At 41.8% G+C, this 20,389-nt stretch overlaps 1 protein-coding gene across 1 annotated transcript in view; it reads left to right on the forward strand.

Annotated features, from left to right (window-relative positions):
• Positions 1–2,110: 2,110 nt before the first annotated feature.
• ATP5PO (ATP synthase peripheral stalk subunit OSCP) overlaps positions 2,111–20,389 on the forward strand; it is a 94,547-nt gene continuing 76,268 nt past the window's right edge. The window contains exons 1-2 of the mRNA XM_085621354.1: positions 2,111–2,170; positions 8,010–8,060. Of these exons, the coding sequence (XP_085477480.1) occupies positions 2,141–2,170; positions 8,010–8,060 (81 nt within the window). The 5' untranslated portion in view covers positions 2,111–2,140. The remainder of the gene's footprint in view (positions 2,171–8,009; positions 8,061–20,389) is intronic.

Genomic DNA, 20,389 nt, shown 5'->3' on the forward strand with positions numbered 1-20,389 from the left:
GAAAAAATATTGGTTCAGGGTGAGCGTAGGGAGAGCACTCTGGCTCCCTCTGTACGACCGTATGTGAAGATCTTGGATGAGCTGAGCATGAGTGGGGCGAAAGTTCTTATGAGGGACGATAAGTTTGTGCCACCTGAGGGCTTGAGGCCTAGGATTATTGGGCTTGCACATGAAGGGCACCTCGGTCAGACCTTGACAAAAAAAAGTGTGTGTGAGGATTTCTGGTGGCCTGGTATGGACGAACAACTCACTTCTTGGGTTGTTGGGTGTGAGGTGTGCAGGGAGAGCGAAAAGAGGCTCAAGACGGGGTGTCATGCCACCCGGGATCATATTGAAGCACCTGGTGTTCCTTGGAGTACTGTTTGTCTAGATTTCATTGGGCCCATGCATGGTGTGGAGGAAAAATTGAGGAATGCCTTGGTTTTGATTGACGTTCATTTTAAGTGGCTCGTTCTCAAGTTTATGTCCGATGTCACCACGAAAAGCACCATTGAGCAGCTAAATGCTATTTTCGACGAGGAGTGTCTTCCCTGCACTCTGGTCACGGATAATGGTACTCAGCTGGTTTCGCATGAGATGAGGGATTTCCTGGCTAAGTGTGGGATTGTTCATCACCGCACGGCGCTTTACAACCCCCAAGCCAATGGCATGGTGGAGGGTGCCAACCGGCTGGTCAAGGGTACCATTTCCATGTCCATTCAGTGTGGTAAGGATGTCAGTGTGATGGTCTGCGAGATGGTTTGGGCTCATCATACAACTGTCAATTGTGCCACTGGGTTTACCACATTTGAAAGAATGCATGGAAGTAAGCCAGGCACCAACCTTCTCCCTGCTTGGCTGGCCTCTTCCAAGCGTACAGCCATTCAGGTGGAGAAGGACAAGTGTGACAGTGGTGGTGTTCATGCTGGTGATTGGGTCAAGGTGAGGAATGGCAGACCTTGCAAAGGCTTGTCTAAGTTTTGGGGCCCTTTTAGGACACAATTATGTACTTCTTGAGAATGGCAACAAGTGGAACAAGTGCAAGGTTGCTTTGTATCATAGAGGGGAGGGTGTGGATCCTTTGGTCTGCGAACCTAGCTCTGTACATTCGGGCAAACATCTAAATGGTTTTATGTTGATGAGTGATGCAGAGTTGTCCTCCGCTGGGTTCCAGGCCAGAAGGGAGACGGGTTCTGGGTATGCCTCCAGTTCTCTTGCCTCTGATCTGCCTTCTGATGTTGGCGTCAGTGTTCCCTGTCCTCCCAGGTTTCGCAGACCTCTTTGTTATTTGGAGGATTTTGTTCAGACTTGATTTCTGTTTCTTTTCTTCTGTTCTGGTGCTTCCTTCTTCTTTTTATCTCTTTTTGTACCTTACTTTCTCTTGTTTGCTTTCTTCTTCTCTCATTTTTTTGTGGGTAGAAGGGAGGCGGGGTGTTGTAATGTGGCACTTGTTTTTAGCAGTGCTTTATGCTCCTCTGTGTATGACATACTCTGTGTATTATTTCATTGTGGTGCTGCCAACGGCAGTTTGTAATGTGGCTGGCGAAGGTGGGATCCCGTTCTCTGTACTCTGACTACCGATGATTAAAGCTGTGCTTCAACGCATCCTGTGTCCGAGTCATCACCACACTGTGCTTCAGGGGAGTATATAATTGGGACAAGAAAGGCCATGCCAATAAGCACGCATACGAGAGTGGCAATATTAAAGTCTTATATTAAAGTCAATATTTTGCAACCTGCGCTGTCTGGTAAATTCGACCTATAGGAACAGTAGGACACCGGTTTCTCCTTCCCGAGTCAATTTAGGTCGTTAGCTTACTGAGCATGCGCAGAGCCTTCGCACATGCTCCTTTTTTCGCGTCACTTATGTATTTTAAATGGTGCCGGTATCGTTTATGAGCACGTTAGCATACTTGAAATTGGCTAAACGTTTACATTATTTAATGGGTCTTGGTCCGTGTTTACGAAGTAATTTTTAATTTTACAGAGCCTGGGGGAAAACCACTTGAAATAATCATGTTTCAATATGGCCGCCAAGTTCGTGTCTGTCTAGGAAGACAATGCGCGCACTTTGGTCCGTTGTCTCTTTCTCAAGCCTAGTTCATGCAAGCGAGGCGCCGGTTTGACCTTCCTAGAAGCAGTGGTGGGCCCGACTAAGAAGATGGCAGCAGCAGCCGGGCTCCAGCAGCAGGTACATAACGGCCACGTAGAGACGGTCGATTAGTTTCTCTTTCAAGCTGAGGGTCTCCTGAACTAAGCATTTCTCGGAGAAGGGCTGGTAAAGCAAAAATGCAAGCCGTCCAATACAGGCAAAGGTGACCTGCTAGAAGGAGTCTGTCATGAGTGACCCCCGCGTTTGCTAGTGGTGTGTTTGCAGGAGATTATCTAATAAGTATGACTAGTTACGTGAAAGTACTTCACTGGCGCTCTGTTGGCGAAAGACCTACCGCCACTAAGTGAGCGGCCTCCATGGAGCCAAGTTCTTAGAAATTATTGGTTGGGCTCGAGTCACGAGACCCATTATTGAGTGTAGATTGGAAAGAATTGCAGCTGAGCAACATGGTGCTCTTGTTCACTTAGGAAATATCAGCACTGTTGTTAGTCGTGAGGGTGGACGTATTTTTAATGTCATTGCCAAATCTATTCTTTTGCCTTCTCTGCACACATTCTGAATTCTCTTACTACTCTTTCTGCTTCCTGCCTCTTCTACTCACCAGTGGTGGCGGCTGGTTCTCTGTGAATGTGTTGGATTGTAATACGTCATGCCAACATACCCCATTTTAAAGTTAACAATTGTTTACTTTAGCTGTCCCTTTCCTAAAATTGCTTCTTTTTCAGTGTTGGCTAATAGGGAAAATAAATTCCCCAGATTCTTATTCTCACTGCCGCCTTTCCAGGGATTTAAGTGGGATGAAATAACTGGGGTGGGGGGGGGGGGGGGGGGCTTTGGGCGTGGCTTCAAAACATGCCAAAATCTGTGCTTATCATAGTGTGCCACCCGACTATTAGTTTTGCTGCTTCTGACATTGCATCCAGATATTTAATACAAGTAACATTACACCCACAAAAATCCTGAACTATTGGCTTGTCAATGGTTGTTAGTTGCACAAGATAAAAAGACAACTATGGCTTCATTGTATTGTAATAATTTTGAAAATGCTTCATTTCTGACATGAGACTGAAAGCACTTTAACAAGGCTCTTCGAAGTTCCATCAAAGGCAGCGAAGGGTGGTACTGCTGCAGAGTTAAGATTTTTTTTTCTACCCTGAGGGTGAGGGTAAAAATGTAGAGCCCGATAGGGACCTGTCTCCGCACCTGTTTTTTAGAACGGAGCTGACCACTGGCAGGACCCGGCCCACTTAACGCCCTGCTCCCTTTCTTTTTCGAAATGTTGGCATGTTTGTAATATTTGTGTCAAATTCTAGTGAGTGAGTTTGAAACAATTGGGTGATATAGTGTATTTTAATGCAGTTTCCACATAAATTTGCTTAAAAAAAGATAGATCAGAAATTCCCGTCATTAAATATTCCAATGGGTGTGCCAAGGAAGCATGACTCTCCCCAGGTGCCATCCAAGAATGCAGTATTGTAGGATCTGAAAATAAAGAATTATCTAAAGATGTGACGCAAGACAATGGGCTACTTTGAAACTGTTTCAGCTTCTGATTTTCGGCCTTTATTCTTGAAAGCAATCAAAGGTTAATCACGTCATTGGTCAATTGGCAGAGTCTGCGCTTCAAAAGCAGATGTTAGGATCCCAGTGCTAGTGGGCACATTCCTCTAAAACACGAGTTTAGAAAATCTTTACTACTCGCCACAGTGAGAGCCCTCGGGCGTGTTGCCCTATGCCAGAGCACCACCTGTTACCTCCACACCTGCTGTCATGCTGTGTAGCAGCTGCGTGAACTGAACGAGTCAGAATTTAGAAAATGAAAGCCTCACTGCTGGTACCTTGCTTCATTTGCAGAGCCTAGGCTTGGGGTACTATAACCAGCCCCGTAGCCTAAATATTGCTGGGTCTCAAGCCCTAGCTCCCCAAAGAAGTTGGTACCTGTGGTACCCTTGTTGGAAAGGATTCACTTGCCTAGAGTTACTAGGTCACAGGGAATCAACTTCTAGTTGTCACATATGGCCAGCCACAGTAGATATGGGTGAGCGCTTTGGATCTGCTTACACGAGGCTAACCGATTACAGGAGATCTATTGACAATAGGTGGTCTGATTGTAGAATGTGTGACATGCTTTCATCATGTTGACTGGACAAGAGTGAATTCCGGTAGCAGGCAGGGTTTGCCATTACAGCCATTGTAAGTGTCCCTTTCACGACCCAGCAGTTGGGGTGCTTCTTACATGGATGTCATATCCTTAAGTAATGGAAATGCTTAGTGTTGCTGTGGACGAATTTGACATGTTTTGTGCAGATTTTGTGAAGGATAAATTGGAGTGCGTTTGTAACAGCTAAAATAAATTCACTGATAAAGTACTAGAAAGACAAGTGTAAAAGGTGTAATAATATTTTTGTTAAAAAATAGAAAGGGATGTCGTGTTATTTTTATTCAGATTTACATTTTTTATGGAGTGGCATTTTGTAGGTGTACATATTTTTGTCCCTAGAACTGTTATTTCACTGTGACCCTAGACTATTATCAGAAATGGAATTAATTTGAGTTTCCTATATTCATCGTCAAGACTGTCAGGTAGATGTTTCGGGTTGCTCAGGATTTCAAAGGTTTGTCGAATTTAAAGAAGTCTGTGGTAAGCCAGAGGAACATTGGCCGATTGATTCCGAATTTAAATTGCTACTGATGGTTTCCAGCTAGCTTCATGTCTGTAATAGTGTAGTCCAAACATAGACCCTCCAGATCTGTAGCAGCCTCGTGCAGTACAGTGACGTGGACGTGGGTTGATGGCTACCTGCCTACTATCCAATGCCTGAAAGAATAATATGCAGAAGTATATGTTCTGCAGCAAATGACCTATTTCGAACCCTCTTTCTCCCAGTATATTTCTTACAGAGTATGGTCGCTTGCTGTGAAGTCCGTAAAAAATAGAGACCCTAGGAATAGCAAGACCGAACAGTCAGTTAAAATGGGCAGGAGGAAGTCTCGTGCCAGACAGAACAAACCAGTATAGTTTTGCATGTAAACGAGATAGAAAAGAACAGGACAAAGCCACGTTGTCCATTTGTGAAAGAACATGAAGAGGACTAGGTAAAAATGCATGTTGCGATGTGGTGTATGTAATTGTTTTGTGTGTGTGTATGTATGTATGTATGTATGTATGTATATATATATATATATATATATATATATATATATATATATATATATATATATATATATATATATATATATATATATAATTTCATTAGAATCTGGTCAAACAAATAGGTTCATGTCCCAGCAAAGGTGGTTAAGTAAGCAAGAGTCGGTATGTTACAAGAGGACAGGTAAATACAGGTTACAGGCAATAATTAGCATGTTTAGTGCACAAGCCAGAATGTATTAAATATTCTAGTCTATTTTCAACTAAGTGAGACTCCCAATTTGGGTTGTCCATAGTGTGTAATCGCCAAACGCACCTAAGCATGGTCACAGTACTTATAAAATAGGCATCATGTTCCATGGGGCCCAAATGACTCTGGGTCAGGAGTGAGGGAAGGGGGAAACAGTGGAAGTGGTAAAAGTAACACTCACAAAAAAAGGGAATAATCAAGGTGTCTCAGGGTGCGTATGTCCTAAATAGTAAGAGGGAGGTTGGAGGAGGTGTAGATAATCGGGCATTAGCGGGCTGTGCGTCCAGAGCCCCAAGGGGTGGATTCTCCACATCGGGGGGGAGTGGGAAGAGGTAGGATGTAGGGGGCACAGGGGAAGGCATGCAGCACAACATGGGGTGGTGCCATAACTCAGAAGTCGAGGGGTCTGGTCTCTTCAGTGGGCATTCGCTTCCTCTCTTGCTCCAGGGTCTCCATCTTGGTTGCCCTCTTGTTGTGAGTCCGTGTCTCCTTCTGGATGTTCCCAGCTCTCCTGCACCTCTGTCCACAGACCAGCTATAGGGCGTCTCTTCTCCTCTTCTTCCCCCCCCCCCCCCCCCCTCCTATATGTATGTAATTGTGAGAAAATCTGGGGAGATGAAGTCTATTCTCTGGACTGTATGCTGCTTCAGTGGTATATTTGCATGCTGTCAAAATGAAGAGGTGAAAAGGAGCGGTGTAGCTGGCTTGCACTTCAGTGGGTCCTGAATGCCATTGTAAAAATCGATTTAGAAAGAAAAGCAGGTTAATAGTAGTGGGCTGAACTGTGGAAGGATTCTTTGAGGAGAATAAATATTCCAGTTAGATGTGGAAAAGGTCTTCGGGTGCTATGCTAATAAAAAATGTGACGATGGCCGCTTGCACACACAATGGGGTTTGAATGTTGTAAAGGGAGAGGGCAGTACATATGCAAGATTGAGCATAAAGTGTTGAAAGATATGATTGAAATGTACATGAGCTCTTAAAAGAAGACAGTAAAACTTTGTGTTTCTGATGCATGCATACACGCACCTAGTAGTGCCCCTCATGCTGTGCAGTCAGTACTTGACCACACTTCGACTGGTCCCTTGGTGTTTTCTTTGAAGAAGAGGCATGTGTTGCATCAAGGATCACTGGAAATGGCAGGTTGTACTTCCTTTGGTGTTTTTTCCCACCTCAGTGCTTTAGTTAGTATTTTTCTCTCTCTTAAAGAAGAGACAAATTTGCCACCTGTTTGTGGTCCATATGCGTGGGATTCCTTTAACTTGTTTCTAGAAGACGTGCACTATTATTTACAAATGATTAATTGGTCAAGATGAATGCCGTTTAGCAGTCTAGGTTTTGCTTATCATTCTATGAAAGCAAGTGCTTGAGTTTGAGGGGGGTGCTCTTGGTTAGTGACCTCCCCCAAAGACCATAGTAGGCAGCTTTTGGATTAACGAAAATAATATGCCAGAGATTGTACCGGGCACAAGATTCCCTAAATTGGGTGTTGCCTCAGATGATGGCCGCAGATAGTTGAAGGTTTCTTTCTGTCAACCGAAGACAAGGGCGTTGCACTCTATCATTTGGGAATATTATTTTCTGTTAATCTTATGCAGGGTATCAAACTGCTTTGGCAAAGAAGTCTGACCATATTCTATGTGGTATTTTATTGCCTTGACATGGTGACATTTTAGCTCACACATGGATTTGAAGACTCCACGCATAACTTAATGGCAAATGAAGATATTTGTTACTACTATTGAAACTGGTTGAGTGGTGCAGGGAGCTTTATCCTGCAGTAAAGCTTGAGGCATAACACTTGCACTTTCATTTTGACTTCTGGTGATGTTTTATCAAATGAAGTGCTCACACTTGTAAAACATCAATATCATTTGTGGTTTGCATTTCGTCATGGAAAAAAACAAAACGTATTTCATCACATCTAGATTTTTTTGTTATTTTGGTTATTGATTTTTAAAATTGATCAAATTCGGCATACCAGCAAGCATCTCATATAAAAAGAAAATACAATTCGAATAAGGTTGGTTATGTTTTTTCCTCAAGATGTAATCCAGTAGCACACTGTAACTAAATCATGGTTCAATTGAATTGGAACAAAAAGCCTACCATACCTAAATACAATCATAAGTAAAGGAAATCTTAGGAAAGAAAACGTTGTAAACTGCTGACTCGGGACCATCATGGCACGACCATACAGTTTCTGAAACCTCCCTCTAGGTTTTTTAATAATGGGTGCCTCTAAAACATATGTTTGTATCCAGTAATCTTGCATTGAGATTTGCTATTTTATGAGCTGTTTAGGGCTCATAAGCTCAATAGTATACAATTGTGTACTGCATAGCTAAGCAAATCGTGTATCGCATGTCTATAAAAAGTATCACTGTAAGGATTTCAGGGAGATGGGAAGTTGGTTAGTAATTGAGGATTGCGACCACTGTGTCTAACTTCATACAAGGCCTACATAAAAGAAGTCATTATTTAAAGTTTTACAAAGAGATGTATTTTATTTTCAGGTGCGCAACTTCAGCACCAGCATGGCCATGAATGCTGCAAAATTGATCCGGGTATGTATGTTTTAAAATCGTTTTATCAGTTTAATTCATTTTTCTTTCAAAATGACAGTTTAACCATATTTAGTCTTGATGTTTTAATAGTACTATAAGTGCTCACTTATTTAAATGATCTGAAAACTGGTAGCTGAACATTCGGTGTATCAATCGCTATATTACTGTTAGGATGCTAATGTTGGTACTGCCCTGAACAAACCTATTTTGTATATCACCTTTGGTAAGAAAGGTCTAAAATGCTTAGCGGCATATATGTAACCCCCCCCCCCCCCCCCCCCCCAGACAGACGAGAACTTTATTGCCGGTAAATTACGGAGATGTCAGCACTTCCCATAATCACACTGCTAAGGTAGTACAAAAATTCAATTTAGATCTTACTGTACCTACAGTAAACTAAATTGTGATGTGAACAATACAGGTGGATGGCGAACTTAATATGCTGCTGAGGTCGTAAGATACTCCATCACTAATTTAGTCAACTCATTTTTCAGGAGATTGGTTGCCTATGAGCAACAGTGTATTTCAAAAAACAGCAAAAAGGACTCTATTGCTGCTCACTTTTTAAGAACCTACAGAAACTGTCGAGCTGGATGTTGTAAAACAGAATTACTGACTTTAGAGAATCTTCCAAGAAGGAAAAGTATGCAGTTGCCATCAGCTAAAGATTCAACACGCCTAAGAATTATGCGAAATTGAACTCACTGTCCTCATCTTCAAGCTTTGACTCTTCTTTAGCCTATTGCCTACAGAAGGACATGCTCTGTTGGCGTGTTATCCTCGATTTTATTTTTGAAGCTCCTCTGATCATTCCCCTGAAAGAATCATTATTTCATAAATTATAAACTGCTTGCAAACATTTTGGAATCCTCGCTAACAAGCAAACCGACTGCAACTTGCAGCCTGGCAGCCAATTGGGATTTCATTACAAGATGGGAGGCTACCATTATCCATCACCTTTTATTTGCCACTGCTGAACAGCAGCCCCTTCAAAGAACTTAAATAAATAACAATCCAGAACTGGAATTTTAATAGTCAATAAAAGCCTCCTGCATAGAATGCTCATCCTCTTTTAAATGCTGCGCCTGTTCAGATGAGTACTTTATTCACTTTACTAATATCACCGTGAAACAGTTTGTAGTAGGAAGCTTTCAGTGTATTTGGGTTTAAGCTTCTAATTTTCAGAAGCGGTATGCGTGAGTATGGCTCGTTTTTGTGACTTTGTTGGGAAGTGAACTGATTAGATGTTGTGATAGGCTGGTAGTAGTTTAATAAGAAGCAGAGACTCGTTAAGGTTTTCTTTGACTTTAGTCGTTTTTTTTTCTTTTAGAATTTACGATCGTATTGCTTGTTTTGAATGGTTTTGATTAAGCGAAAGCAAAGCAGGAGTCTTGTGCAGGTTTACCGTTGGATGCACGAGAATCCTGTCGGGGGCGGTGGATGTTGCATGCTTTCTGTCAGATAGTGAACAAACGCATTTCTGCTTGTGTCTCCCTGAGGGGAGCAGGCAGGATTGCTTGAGGGAGCACAAGCTCAGGACTCCATGCCGATGGCGTGACGAGTAATGTGAGGTCACTCTATCGGTGGGGTCCGAAGAAAAGATTGGATTGGCCGCCGTAATCTCTTGAGAGCGACAACCACATTGGATTGGGCTAAAACGGCTTGGTAATAACTAGGAAATGGAAAAAAGACACGCTGATGTTTAAAAATAACAATCGGCTGTGTGAAGAGGACAATTTCGTCGGAGCAGTTAGTTCTGGTTGTGGAGTTAATAGGAAAGTGCATTTTTTGTGTGCGATTTAGGAGAGAATGTCTACTGAGGAAGCTAGTGTGAGTCAGCAGGGTGGTTGAAGAGAGAGTTAGTTAAGAAAGTTTGAGGAGATTGATTCAGTGTGAGATGAAGATTTCTATTGGGGAAGTAGTGAAGATTGTTATGGATAAGAAGAGAAAGGAAGTAAGATCTGAAGATGTTTGGTAAATTTTAGAGGAGTAGGAGGATTTGAGGAGATAGAAGACCGACAAAAAGGGCTAGAAAGACTAAGCATTTGGAAAAGTAAATATGGTTTAAACTACATTAGAAAAAGTGGTGCCCTTGGCGGCACATTAGATTATTCAGATATGGATATTGATGACCAAATAGACAAGATAGGGGAGAAAATGTATGATGAGTTCATTTTTGATGTACAACAGGATGACTATTTAAATGACTATCTTAAGAATGACCAAGCCTCTTCATCCAAGGCTGTGATAAAAGATCCTCTAGGTGAGGAAATGTTTAGTCCATACAAATTAAGGCATCCAAGGAGTGCAGACTGGTGGCCGCTGGATCATGTTGCTAAATTTATTAAGCAATGGATTCGGAAGCCTTTAGAATGAGGTAAGGAAGGTTAAGAGCTGAATGCTCAAGGCCACATATAGATAATAAGGTCTGTTTCACCCTGAATCTAATTTGATATTGTATTTATTTAAAATGGGGAGAGATCCACGGAAGGCCTTGAAAGGTCTTTGAAGCAATGTCAGGACCGTCTGTTAGATATTTTGGGCCCATTGGCGAAAATAATGGACATGGTGGAAGAGGCGTATATTAATGGTGAGCAGGTTTATTTTCAACTGTTAAGAGGATGGAGCCAAAGGCCGATGGTCTTTTTGGGGAATACTAATTCAGGTCTGTTGGCAGAGAGAAGGAAGTCTGTATTGATGAAAATCAGCCCAAAATTAGGAGATATAGCTTACAAAGAGCCCAGTGAGGAGGCAAAAGGATTATTATTTGGTGAAGTATTGGTTAAGAGTCTTGGCAAGCATGTATCTACTTTTACTGTGCTGGAAAAGGCAGAAATATGAGGAAAGTTTTCAGAGGTGTTTTTGGTAGGGCCAGTAGATGGGGGGACTGTATGCTGGCCGGGGATTTCAGAGGTCCCAGTATAACTATGTGTACAGAGGAATTACAAGAGGTTTCCAGGGGACCTTGGGCTTCTTCTCACAAAGAGGTAGATATCCCAGAGACAGAGGAGGTCGAGGAAGAAGGCAGTCGGGTCCAGGATCCCAAGGTGAGTATGCGGAAAACTTATGGTTCTTCCCTATAAAAAGTCGAAGGACACTTGAGGTTATTTCAAGAGGAATGGAAGAAAATAACAAGGGATCCTTGGGTGTTAAATGTGGTACAAGGTTTCGAAATAGATTTGTACAACAATCATTTCAGGTAGTGGAACCAAAGGATTTTTTTTTATTGCAAGCACAGGTAGTAATTGCGGATTTAGAGGTAAAGGAGGTGTTAAAAAAAAAAAAAGGAGCAATTTGTTTGATAGAGGATCATTTGAAAGGGTTCATAAGCACTTTGTTTTTTAGTAGAGAAGAAAGACCAGGGTTGGAGACCAGTGATAAACTTAAAGTTTGATCCGGTCATTGCTTTTCAGACATTTCAAGATTGAAGGCATTCATCTTTTTTAAGAGACGTTACAGTCCAAGGATCGGTTGGTGAAGTTGGATTTGAAGGATGCCTACTTCACTGTTCCGATGAAGGAAAGCAGTCAGAAATGTTTTCAGTTCAGGTGCAGAAACCAATTATATCAGTTTTTGTTTCTCCCTCTTGGTTTGTTTTCTGCACCATGGTGCTTCACAACATTGATGCGTGTAGTTGTGGCTTTTTTCAGAGAAAGAGATTACCGTATGATTGTGTATTTAGACTATCTTATTGATGTCACAGGACTCAGTGGAGTTGATGAGGCAGCTCAAAGCAGTAGTAGCGATGTTGGAGAGTTTGGGATTCTTGATAAACCAAGCAAAGTCCATTTTAATTTCCTCTCAGTTCGGAGTTTCTAGGGATCACAATAGATACGGTTGGAGAGGTGTTGAGGTTACCGGAGAAGAAGGTAAAAATGATAGAGAGGTGTTGAGTCTTGCGGAAGATGTCTTTGACCTTGAGGGATTTAGCAAGGATTCTAGGTTTTTCTTCCTCGATACAGGCAATTTTTCCAGGGCCTTTGCATTATCGTGCCTTGCAAAGAGTAAATGCAAAAAGATCTATTGCTGGACAGAATGCAGAACAATGTCATACATTCACCCCAGTACAGAGATCTGGGCCTAAATCCATCGTTTTTTTGCTCACCATGCTATTCCAGTTTGGACCCAGCCATATGCAAATCAGTCTTGACCCTGTGCCCAATGGGAACAGTCCAGCCCGAACTGCCAAGCCAGGTCCTCCCTGGACTGGAAACAAGCATCCTAGGACCAGTTTCGGGGTTTCACCCCTCTTCAGCTAGGATAGCTTGATTCCAGTGGCATGGCGAGCACGGGACTCGCGTCTGCCTTTACTCTTTTCACCCCGAGTGGGACGGGTATGCTCAGACTCATTGTGAAGAGGTTTATGGTATGGGGACAGAGTTGAGTGTGGATGCGAAGGAAGAATTGGAATGGTAGTTGCACAATTTGGAGGTTTGGAATGGAAGGGCAATATTTGGTTGTATTCCGGATGCTGTTTTGAGACAGATGCCAGTCTATTAGGATGGGGAATGTCGTTTACGGCTCCAGGAGACAGGTGGTGCATGGTCAAGAGAAGGACCTTCGTATAAATTGTCTGGAACTGACTGTGGGGTTGTATGCCTTGAAGAGTCTCTAGGAGAAGTTAGTGTCAGACAGTGCTGATGAAAATGGACAACATATCACAGTAGCTTATATAAACCGGCTAGGGGTTTGCAGATAGACTCATCGGGATGTGGCAAATCAGTTGTGGATGTTCTGTTTGGAGAAGAAGATAGCTTTGAGAGCGGAGTACCTTCCTGTGGTATGGAATGTGGTTGCAGATTACAATTCCAGGCATGTGAAGGATTACAGCAATTGGATGCTGGGGAGAGAGTATTTCAAAAGGATTCAGGATATTTTGGGTCCTTTGTAAGTAGACCTGTTTGCAACAAGATTGACCATCCAGTTGAAGCATTACAGTTGGTTACCAGATCCAGGGGCTGCAGCGATAGACTCCTTTCAGCAGACTTGGTTGAATATGGAAGGTTATACTTTCCCACCTTTTGCAATGATACAGAGGGTAATACTGAAGGTGAGGAGAGAAGGATGTCAGTTGGTTTTGGTAAAGCCTTTTTTGGTGTCGCAGGCATGGTTTTCATTGGTGTTAGAATTGGCATGCGAGATTCCTTTTTTGATGGAAGCAGAAGTTATGCTGGTAAACAAGCTAGGAGAGTTTCATCCTTTGATTTAAAGTGGAATGTTGGACCTTCTTGTTTTTGAAGGTGTCAGGGGAATCCAGTGCATTCGAGGAACTTTTGCAAGAAGCTGCAGAGTTACTCAAGGAATTTTGGGCACCTGGTACTCGGATAAGCTATAGGGGCTGTGGAGATTTTTGGGTACATTGGTTCATGGAAAGGAGTTTGGATCCCGTGGAGGCTCCTGTAGTGGAGATAGTACATTTTTTTAGTGGATCAGTTCAATAAGGGATTAAGCTATAAAACTATCAATTGTTAGAGGTTGGCTATTACAGCAGGACATGTTTTTGTTGGAGGAAGATCAGTGGGTAGCAATGTTTTGGTTTGTAGAGTATTGAAGCGTATGAGATTGAAGAGCCCTAGAGCATGGTATGATGTGTTGTGGGATGTATATTTGGTTTTGAAGTTGTTTAGGTCTCGCGAGCCAAAGGCTCGAAGAGACATTTTATATGTGGGATTTTCAAAGTGCTACCCACAGTTTTGGCTGGACTAAACCTTGAGTGCACGATCACATGCACGTGCACAGCTGCTCCCACTCCCCCCTCCCTTCTAGCTTTCTTTCACTTTAGCCGCTTTGCTCCTCTGCTCCTTCCATTCCCCCCTCCCTTCTCACCCAGCCCTTTGATGCTCTGCTCCATTCGCTGCTCTAGGAGTGACCTGTAGAAAGGGGCCATCTGTTTGTATTTAAAGTCGCCACGCGCGCTTGTTTATATTGCTCTACTCTCACTCCCCTGCCTCTCTCGCCCTCGTTTTCCGAAGCCAGGGCGCATTTCATTTGGAAATAAATTCCAGTCGCCACGCGCGCTTTTATTTTATGTGCGCAAGTGCGTGCTTTCCCGTTCCTTTTGCTCGCGCACGGCGTCTATGATGATCTCAGCTGCTGTTTGTTTCTCCACCACCCCTCATGCCGTGTCTTGTCTGCCTTCTGACCCCTACACAGTGGGATTTCCCCCATCTCTATCAACCCCACTCCGTGTCTTTTCACTTCCCAGCGCTCCTTTTCTCCCCCCTTCCTTGACCCAGCTCACTTTCTTAGCCTTCCCTTCCTCCTGCTCGGTGTCCCCTCTCCCCCGTCTCCTGTCGCTTCCTCCCCCAGCTCTCCCCTCTCCACACTCCCCTTACCTCTAACCTCTCTTCACTTCAGCCACTGGAGCAGAAATTCATTAGCAGCCGCCCTAGTAATGTCCGGCTTCCGAAAATAATTACAACCTTTTTTGAGGCACTGCTCACATACGATTCCTTCTCTCACTTTCGCTCCCTCTGCTTCTGTCTGTCTCTCTTCCTGTCTCTCTCCCTCTCCCTTACCCTCCCTTTCTATCTTGTCTGTCGCTTTTTCTCTCTGATACACAAACACAGGGACTCGGTGTATCTTTGTTACGTTCTCTCTTACCTATCTTTCTCTCTAACGCACACACGTCCTCACTCTCACTTTGTCTTTTTCTCTCTGACACATACTCTCTTCTTTCTCTCCTTGATACATGCACTCAAATTTTCACGTTCTTGCTTTTTCTCACTGACACACACTCCTGTTCTCTCTCTGAAACGCACTCTCTTTAACAAACATGCTCTCTCTCTGTTACTCCCTCACACTTTCTAATTCTCTCTGCCCCTCCTTTTCTCCCTTCTATTTTTCTGTCTCGCTCTCCTTCTGTATATACCTGTTGTCCCACTGAGTTGGAAAGCCTTCTGTGTACTCTGCAGCTGCTGGAGCAGAAATTCATTAGCAGCCGCCCTGGTAATGCCCGGCTTCCGAAATAATTACAACCTTTTTTGAGCCACTGCTCACATACGATTCCTTCTCTCACTTTCTCTCCCTCTGCTTCTGTCTCTTTCTCTCCCTGTCTCTCTTTTTCTGTCTTTCTCTCTTCCCCTTACCCTCCCTTTCTATCTTGTCTCTGTCGCTTTTTCTCTCTGATACACAAACACAGGGACTCGGTGTATCTTTGTTAGGTTCTCTCTTACCTAACTTTCTCTCTAACGCACACACACGTCCTCACTCTGTCTTTTTCTCTCTGACAGATACTGTCTTTTCTTTCTCTCCTTGATACATGCACTCGAATTTTCATGTTCTTGCTTTTTCTCACTGACACACACTCCTGTTCTCTCTCTGAAACGCACTCTCTTTAACAAACATGCTCTCTCTCTCTGTTACTCCCTCACTCTCTCTAATTCTCTGTCCCTTTCTCCTTTTCTCCCTTCTATTTTTCTGTCTCGCTCTCCTTCTGTATATACCTGTTGTCCCACTGAGTTGGAAAGCCTTCTGTGTACTCTGCAGCTTTTCAGAAATCTGGAGATGCGGGAGGGAGCAAAATAAAGACACTGCATATTTTTTTATTTTTATGTTTACATGGGAAGGAACATTAGTGAATGTGCTAACACCATTGCATATATTTGTTACATATTAACAGCGCATATATTTGTTCATACATTACCAGAACGTACCTCTTTTTGAACACGCAATTTTAATTCCTAGAGTTGTATGAATTTGACTGTTTCCTGTCTATAACAAGTATTTGCAATGCACTAGGCCTCACATTTTAGAAACTTTGACCCATTGCTATTGTAAATGGCAATGCCTTTTATTACTGCCGGTTCTTAAAAAAATAAATAAAAGACATTGTTATTTAAAATGCCAATAGCTCAAACTATCGCAATTGCGAGACCTATTGCATTGCAAATGCTTGTTTTGATTGGCCAATGAATAAGTATTTGAGTAATAAGAACCTTTCAGTTAAACTAACAACTCGTTTGTGTTTGATATCATGTAGAAGAGTATCAGATGTCAAGTGTTTGGAAGTTAATAGGAATTTCTGTCCATATGGTGTTTTTGCAATTTAGAAGAGAATGAAGACCATGTCAACTTTGATATTTTATCCAAAATATGAGGCATGCAATAAGTTGTGCGTGGTGGATTGTCTAGAGGAGTATGAGTGTAGAATAGCGAAAAATAAGAGGGATGGTGAACATCGGTTGTTATCTTTTTAAGCCTTACAAAGCAGTAACTACAGCGACAGTTTCAAGGTGGGTGAGATATGCAATGGAGCAAGCGGGAGTGAATATGGACAAATTCAAAGCTCATTCGATCAGAGGGGCTATAGCGAGCAAGTGTTGGAAGTTTGGAAAATATTTTAAAAGCAGCAGATTGGTCTAATGTGGACACTTTTGCAAAACATTATTTTAGACCAATTGAGCATATGTCTGAAGTGGTTTTTAAAGGGGTTTCTATATGCATAATGGTAGCCTCTGGTCTTGTAATGAAATGACGATTCTCAGATTAATATGACTAGAGAATCAGGATTTCATTAAAGACGCAGAGGCTAACATCATCCCGCCCTCCGTGCCCTTTTTTAAGAAGTATAATGGCATTTTGTGTAAGTTTAAAAAAAAAATAAGAAAAAGGGACAAGGGAAATTTATGTGAATAATTATTTGGTATTGCAATTCTTTATTCGTACTGAAGTGACAGGATTGATTTTTTTTTTGTTGATTTTTTTTGTTTTTAAATAAGGTGTTTTTTGATTTCAGAGTCTGGGATGTAGAGCAGTCAGGTTTTCATGGAGAAGGAGAGTTGAAGAAGATTGAAGAGTAACTTAGCAGAATCGCTTTTAAAAGAGGATGAGTTTTCTATGCAGGAGGCATTTATTGACTATTATAGTTCAGTTCTGGATTGTTATTTATTGAAGTTCTTTAAAGGGGCTGCTGTTCAGGAGTGGCAAATAAAAGGTTTTGCATAATGTTAGTCTCCGCGTCTTAAGTTAAATCCTGATTCTCTTGTCATGTTAATCTGAGAATCGTCATTCTTCTGCATGTCAGTGTGTTTCTGCTGTGGATGAATTATCCAGAATGATCATCCACCAGTTCTCTAGATGCATAGTCTGATCATGCTATCTCTTTATTCAGTTTTCGCAGAGAAAAACAATCAATGTAACATACCTCCTCAACTATCGAGGACATGTGAGCAAAACATATAACAATCCTTGCTTAAGTCTTCCCAAGGTCTGGACCATAGCACAACACAAACGGAACATCCAGTCTTTCTCCTTTCTTTTTTCACAGTAATATCAAAACGCCACAGTATCTTGTGGCTCAAGCTCTCCATTAGCAATGTACCTCCCGCTTTTCCTCACTCTTCCCTCATCTCCCTCCAGGGATGTTCTAAATCGTTTTCAGTGCAGATTGGAAGGCTCATCTGAGAGGCTGGAATCATCACAAGTTTGTGGGAAACAATTCGGGCTAATTAGCTTACAGTGCTCCTGGCACAATAGCTGCCTTTATTGAGGTTGTCTTGCCTATAGTAACTTGCTGCTTTAGACCTTGTTGCTATTGCGAAATCCACCATTTCATTAAAAATTAAAAATCTGGCCAAGTTGTTTATGCCTGAGATGTTCAACCAAAGCCAAAAATCTGTCCTTTTAGCATACCTCAAATAGACATTCTCAAGAACTAGTGGTATATTAAAGAAATTTAAAGTACTACTGCACAGGTTTGTGGAAAACTATCACAATGTAGTATACGAGTTGGATAAGTTTGTTGGGCAAGTTTTTAAACATAAAAGCTCTTAAGACTTTTACTTCTCCCCAACAGTCATGTGAACTTTCACTTCTTTAATAAGGTACCTGTGATCCAGAAGAATAACTCCCAGATGTTGTACAGGTGGGGTATTATGAATCTAACTACAGTGGATGATATAACAATCGTCTCACTGTGGAGTCGATCCCTAAAACATCAATTTAATTCACTGGTAGAAGAAAGTAAATGCCTATGCTCTACTGTAAGATCATACCTATCTACTAGGTTTCATTATTTGCGTGCTCGGCGCATCTGCTTGTGACCGGTTTTAATTGATCAGGTCTTGTCTTAGTCAGCACCAGATTAATTCAGTTGCGCTGGTTACAGCACTATTGAAGAAAAACTGTTCTGTCTTTTTTTTTTTTTTGGATCAAAGAAGCTTCTCACTAATGCCATAATTTGCTTATCCTTCTGAACTCCTATAAAGGCGTGCGATCAATTTTTGATGGTTGGTTTAAGCTAATAGATTGTTACACCTCCTCCACAACCCACCCCTTGAGGCTGCAAGCAGGTTTCAGTCCAGTGGTGGAATTGAACAGGTCCTCACATCTGTTCTTGTTGGCCTAAAGATGGAGATGTACGCTGCTGAGTACTGATTTTGTTAAATCTGACACCAGCCTTCATCACAACCAAATTTTGTTGCTTGATTCAGTAGCTGACTTGCTCTACTTTGCCGGATTGTCACTTCAGTGGCGTACGGTTTAGTGAGGAGTGATACAAGACTGAAACATTTTATCTCTTTTACCTAAGCCCTGTTTATGATCTCCAACTACAGTTACCTTTCCTTTTTGTTTTTGCATTATATAACGGCACAGCTTACATCCAGTTTATCTTGTTACTTAATATAAACCACCACTTGGAAGCCACCTAGATTTGCAGCATGTAAGTTTCTGCTTGTGTCAGAATAGCTCAAACCTTAACCCAAATATTTTAGTAGTCTGGGTTTTCCCTGGGACCTAAATTGAGGACATCACACTTATCAATGTTTGCCCAGTTGGCTACCTGTCTCAAGCATTGCTTCTTTAGAGTGGTATGCCTATCTACTCGTACACATTTCCCACTATTCCGTATCAACAAATATAAAAGGTGTATTCTGTCTCAGGAGCTCCAGCTTTCTACAGCGCCTCAGCTACAAGTCAGTTATCAAAGTATATTCAGTAAGCTGCTGTTTTCTTGCAGCCCTACAATTTGTGGAAAACCACACATATCCCAGCAGGAAGAAAGTGACCTGAACTTGTTGCTTACTGTCGATCCACAGTCACCTCACTTTTAGAAAAGCACTAAAGACCTTTTTATTCTGTTTATATTTTCTCTCTGCATCAATGTTTTTGTCGCTCTTCGTTTATCCAGTGTAAGATTTCCTTGTTCATTTAGCTCCAAGAGGCATTTAAAGCACTTTATAACAGTAAAAGCATCATATACAAAACAGTGTGTTTTTTTTTATCAAGTAAAAGTCCCTTCTCTCACTCCAACATTTCTCTAATTAACCTGCCTTCTGATGTCTTAAGAGATACGCATATTAACACAGTTTCAGACTGGATAGAACTTTTAAAAGAAGCAAGTGTTTGGCATGTTTGTAACGACCATGTTACTGTTATTGTATCTACACTACCTAATCTGTTAGACCTGGTCAACTCTGGTATTCAGTATTGGTCTAGTGTAATTAATTTGTCAACCATCAAAACCAGTCCAAGGTTCCTGTGAGATTACCTATAGCTAAGCATAAGATCGCTATCTTTTGATAAAACTACTGTCTATTCTGAGCTTTTGCTTACAATTACTCAAGCTAAGTGGTTGTTATCTGGTCAGCATTTGCATACCAAGAACTTCTGCTTGCACCTAATTCCACCTTGTAATTCCTGGATGAAGGGCCTCCGAGTAACTGATCAACCTTTTTCTAGAAGAATATATTAGTTGTAGTGCTTGTTGCAGTGAAAGGACCCCGCCCATTCAACTTTTATTACCGGTATCAAGATGTAAATTCTTCTTAATTTGAATAATTGTGCCTCGGTTGTTTTTAACTAAGTTCTTCTTGTCCTAAATCCTAAAGGCAGTTCAAACTCATTTCACTAAATATGTATGCAGTGCTTGGTAGTAGTTTTGATGCTTGCTGTATATCGACCCCACGCCTTAAGCACTGTACGGAGTAATTTTGTTAATAAACCGTATCTATTGTGAGGCACGCTTAGATTCTTCAAAACTTGTTCAACTATTTGTGAGTTTGAATTTCTCTTGGGATAGTCATAGTTTTCAAACCTCACTAACCCACACACGTCTATAAGTAACCAGTTTCCATCCATGCCCATCCTCCAATGCTAAACCTTTGAATGTCAAGAGTATACTTAGCGGGATCATACACATCCCAGCATGAAGAGACCTCAGGATGGTAAGAATGTAAACATTTTAATGCTTCATTTTTCTTCCTATCTTGATAGGAATTATAAATTGTAGGTATAACCCGGTTGAGATTGCTTAATCGTGGCTTCCTATGTCCCCCGTTGAGATTGCTTAATCGTGGCTTCCTAAATCTTGTTTTAATCAAAGATCA

The sequence above is a fragment of the Triturus cristatus genome, chromosome 8, assembly GCF_964204655.1.
Source record: "Triturus cristatus chromosome 8, aTriCri1.1, whole genome shotgun sequence".
Lineage (NCBI taxonomy): Eukaryota > Metazoa > Chordata > Amphibia > Caudata > Salamandridae > Triturus > Triturus cristatus.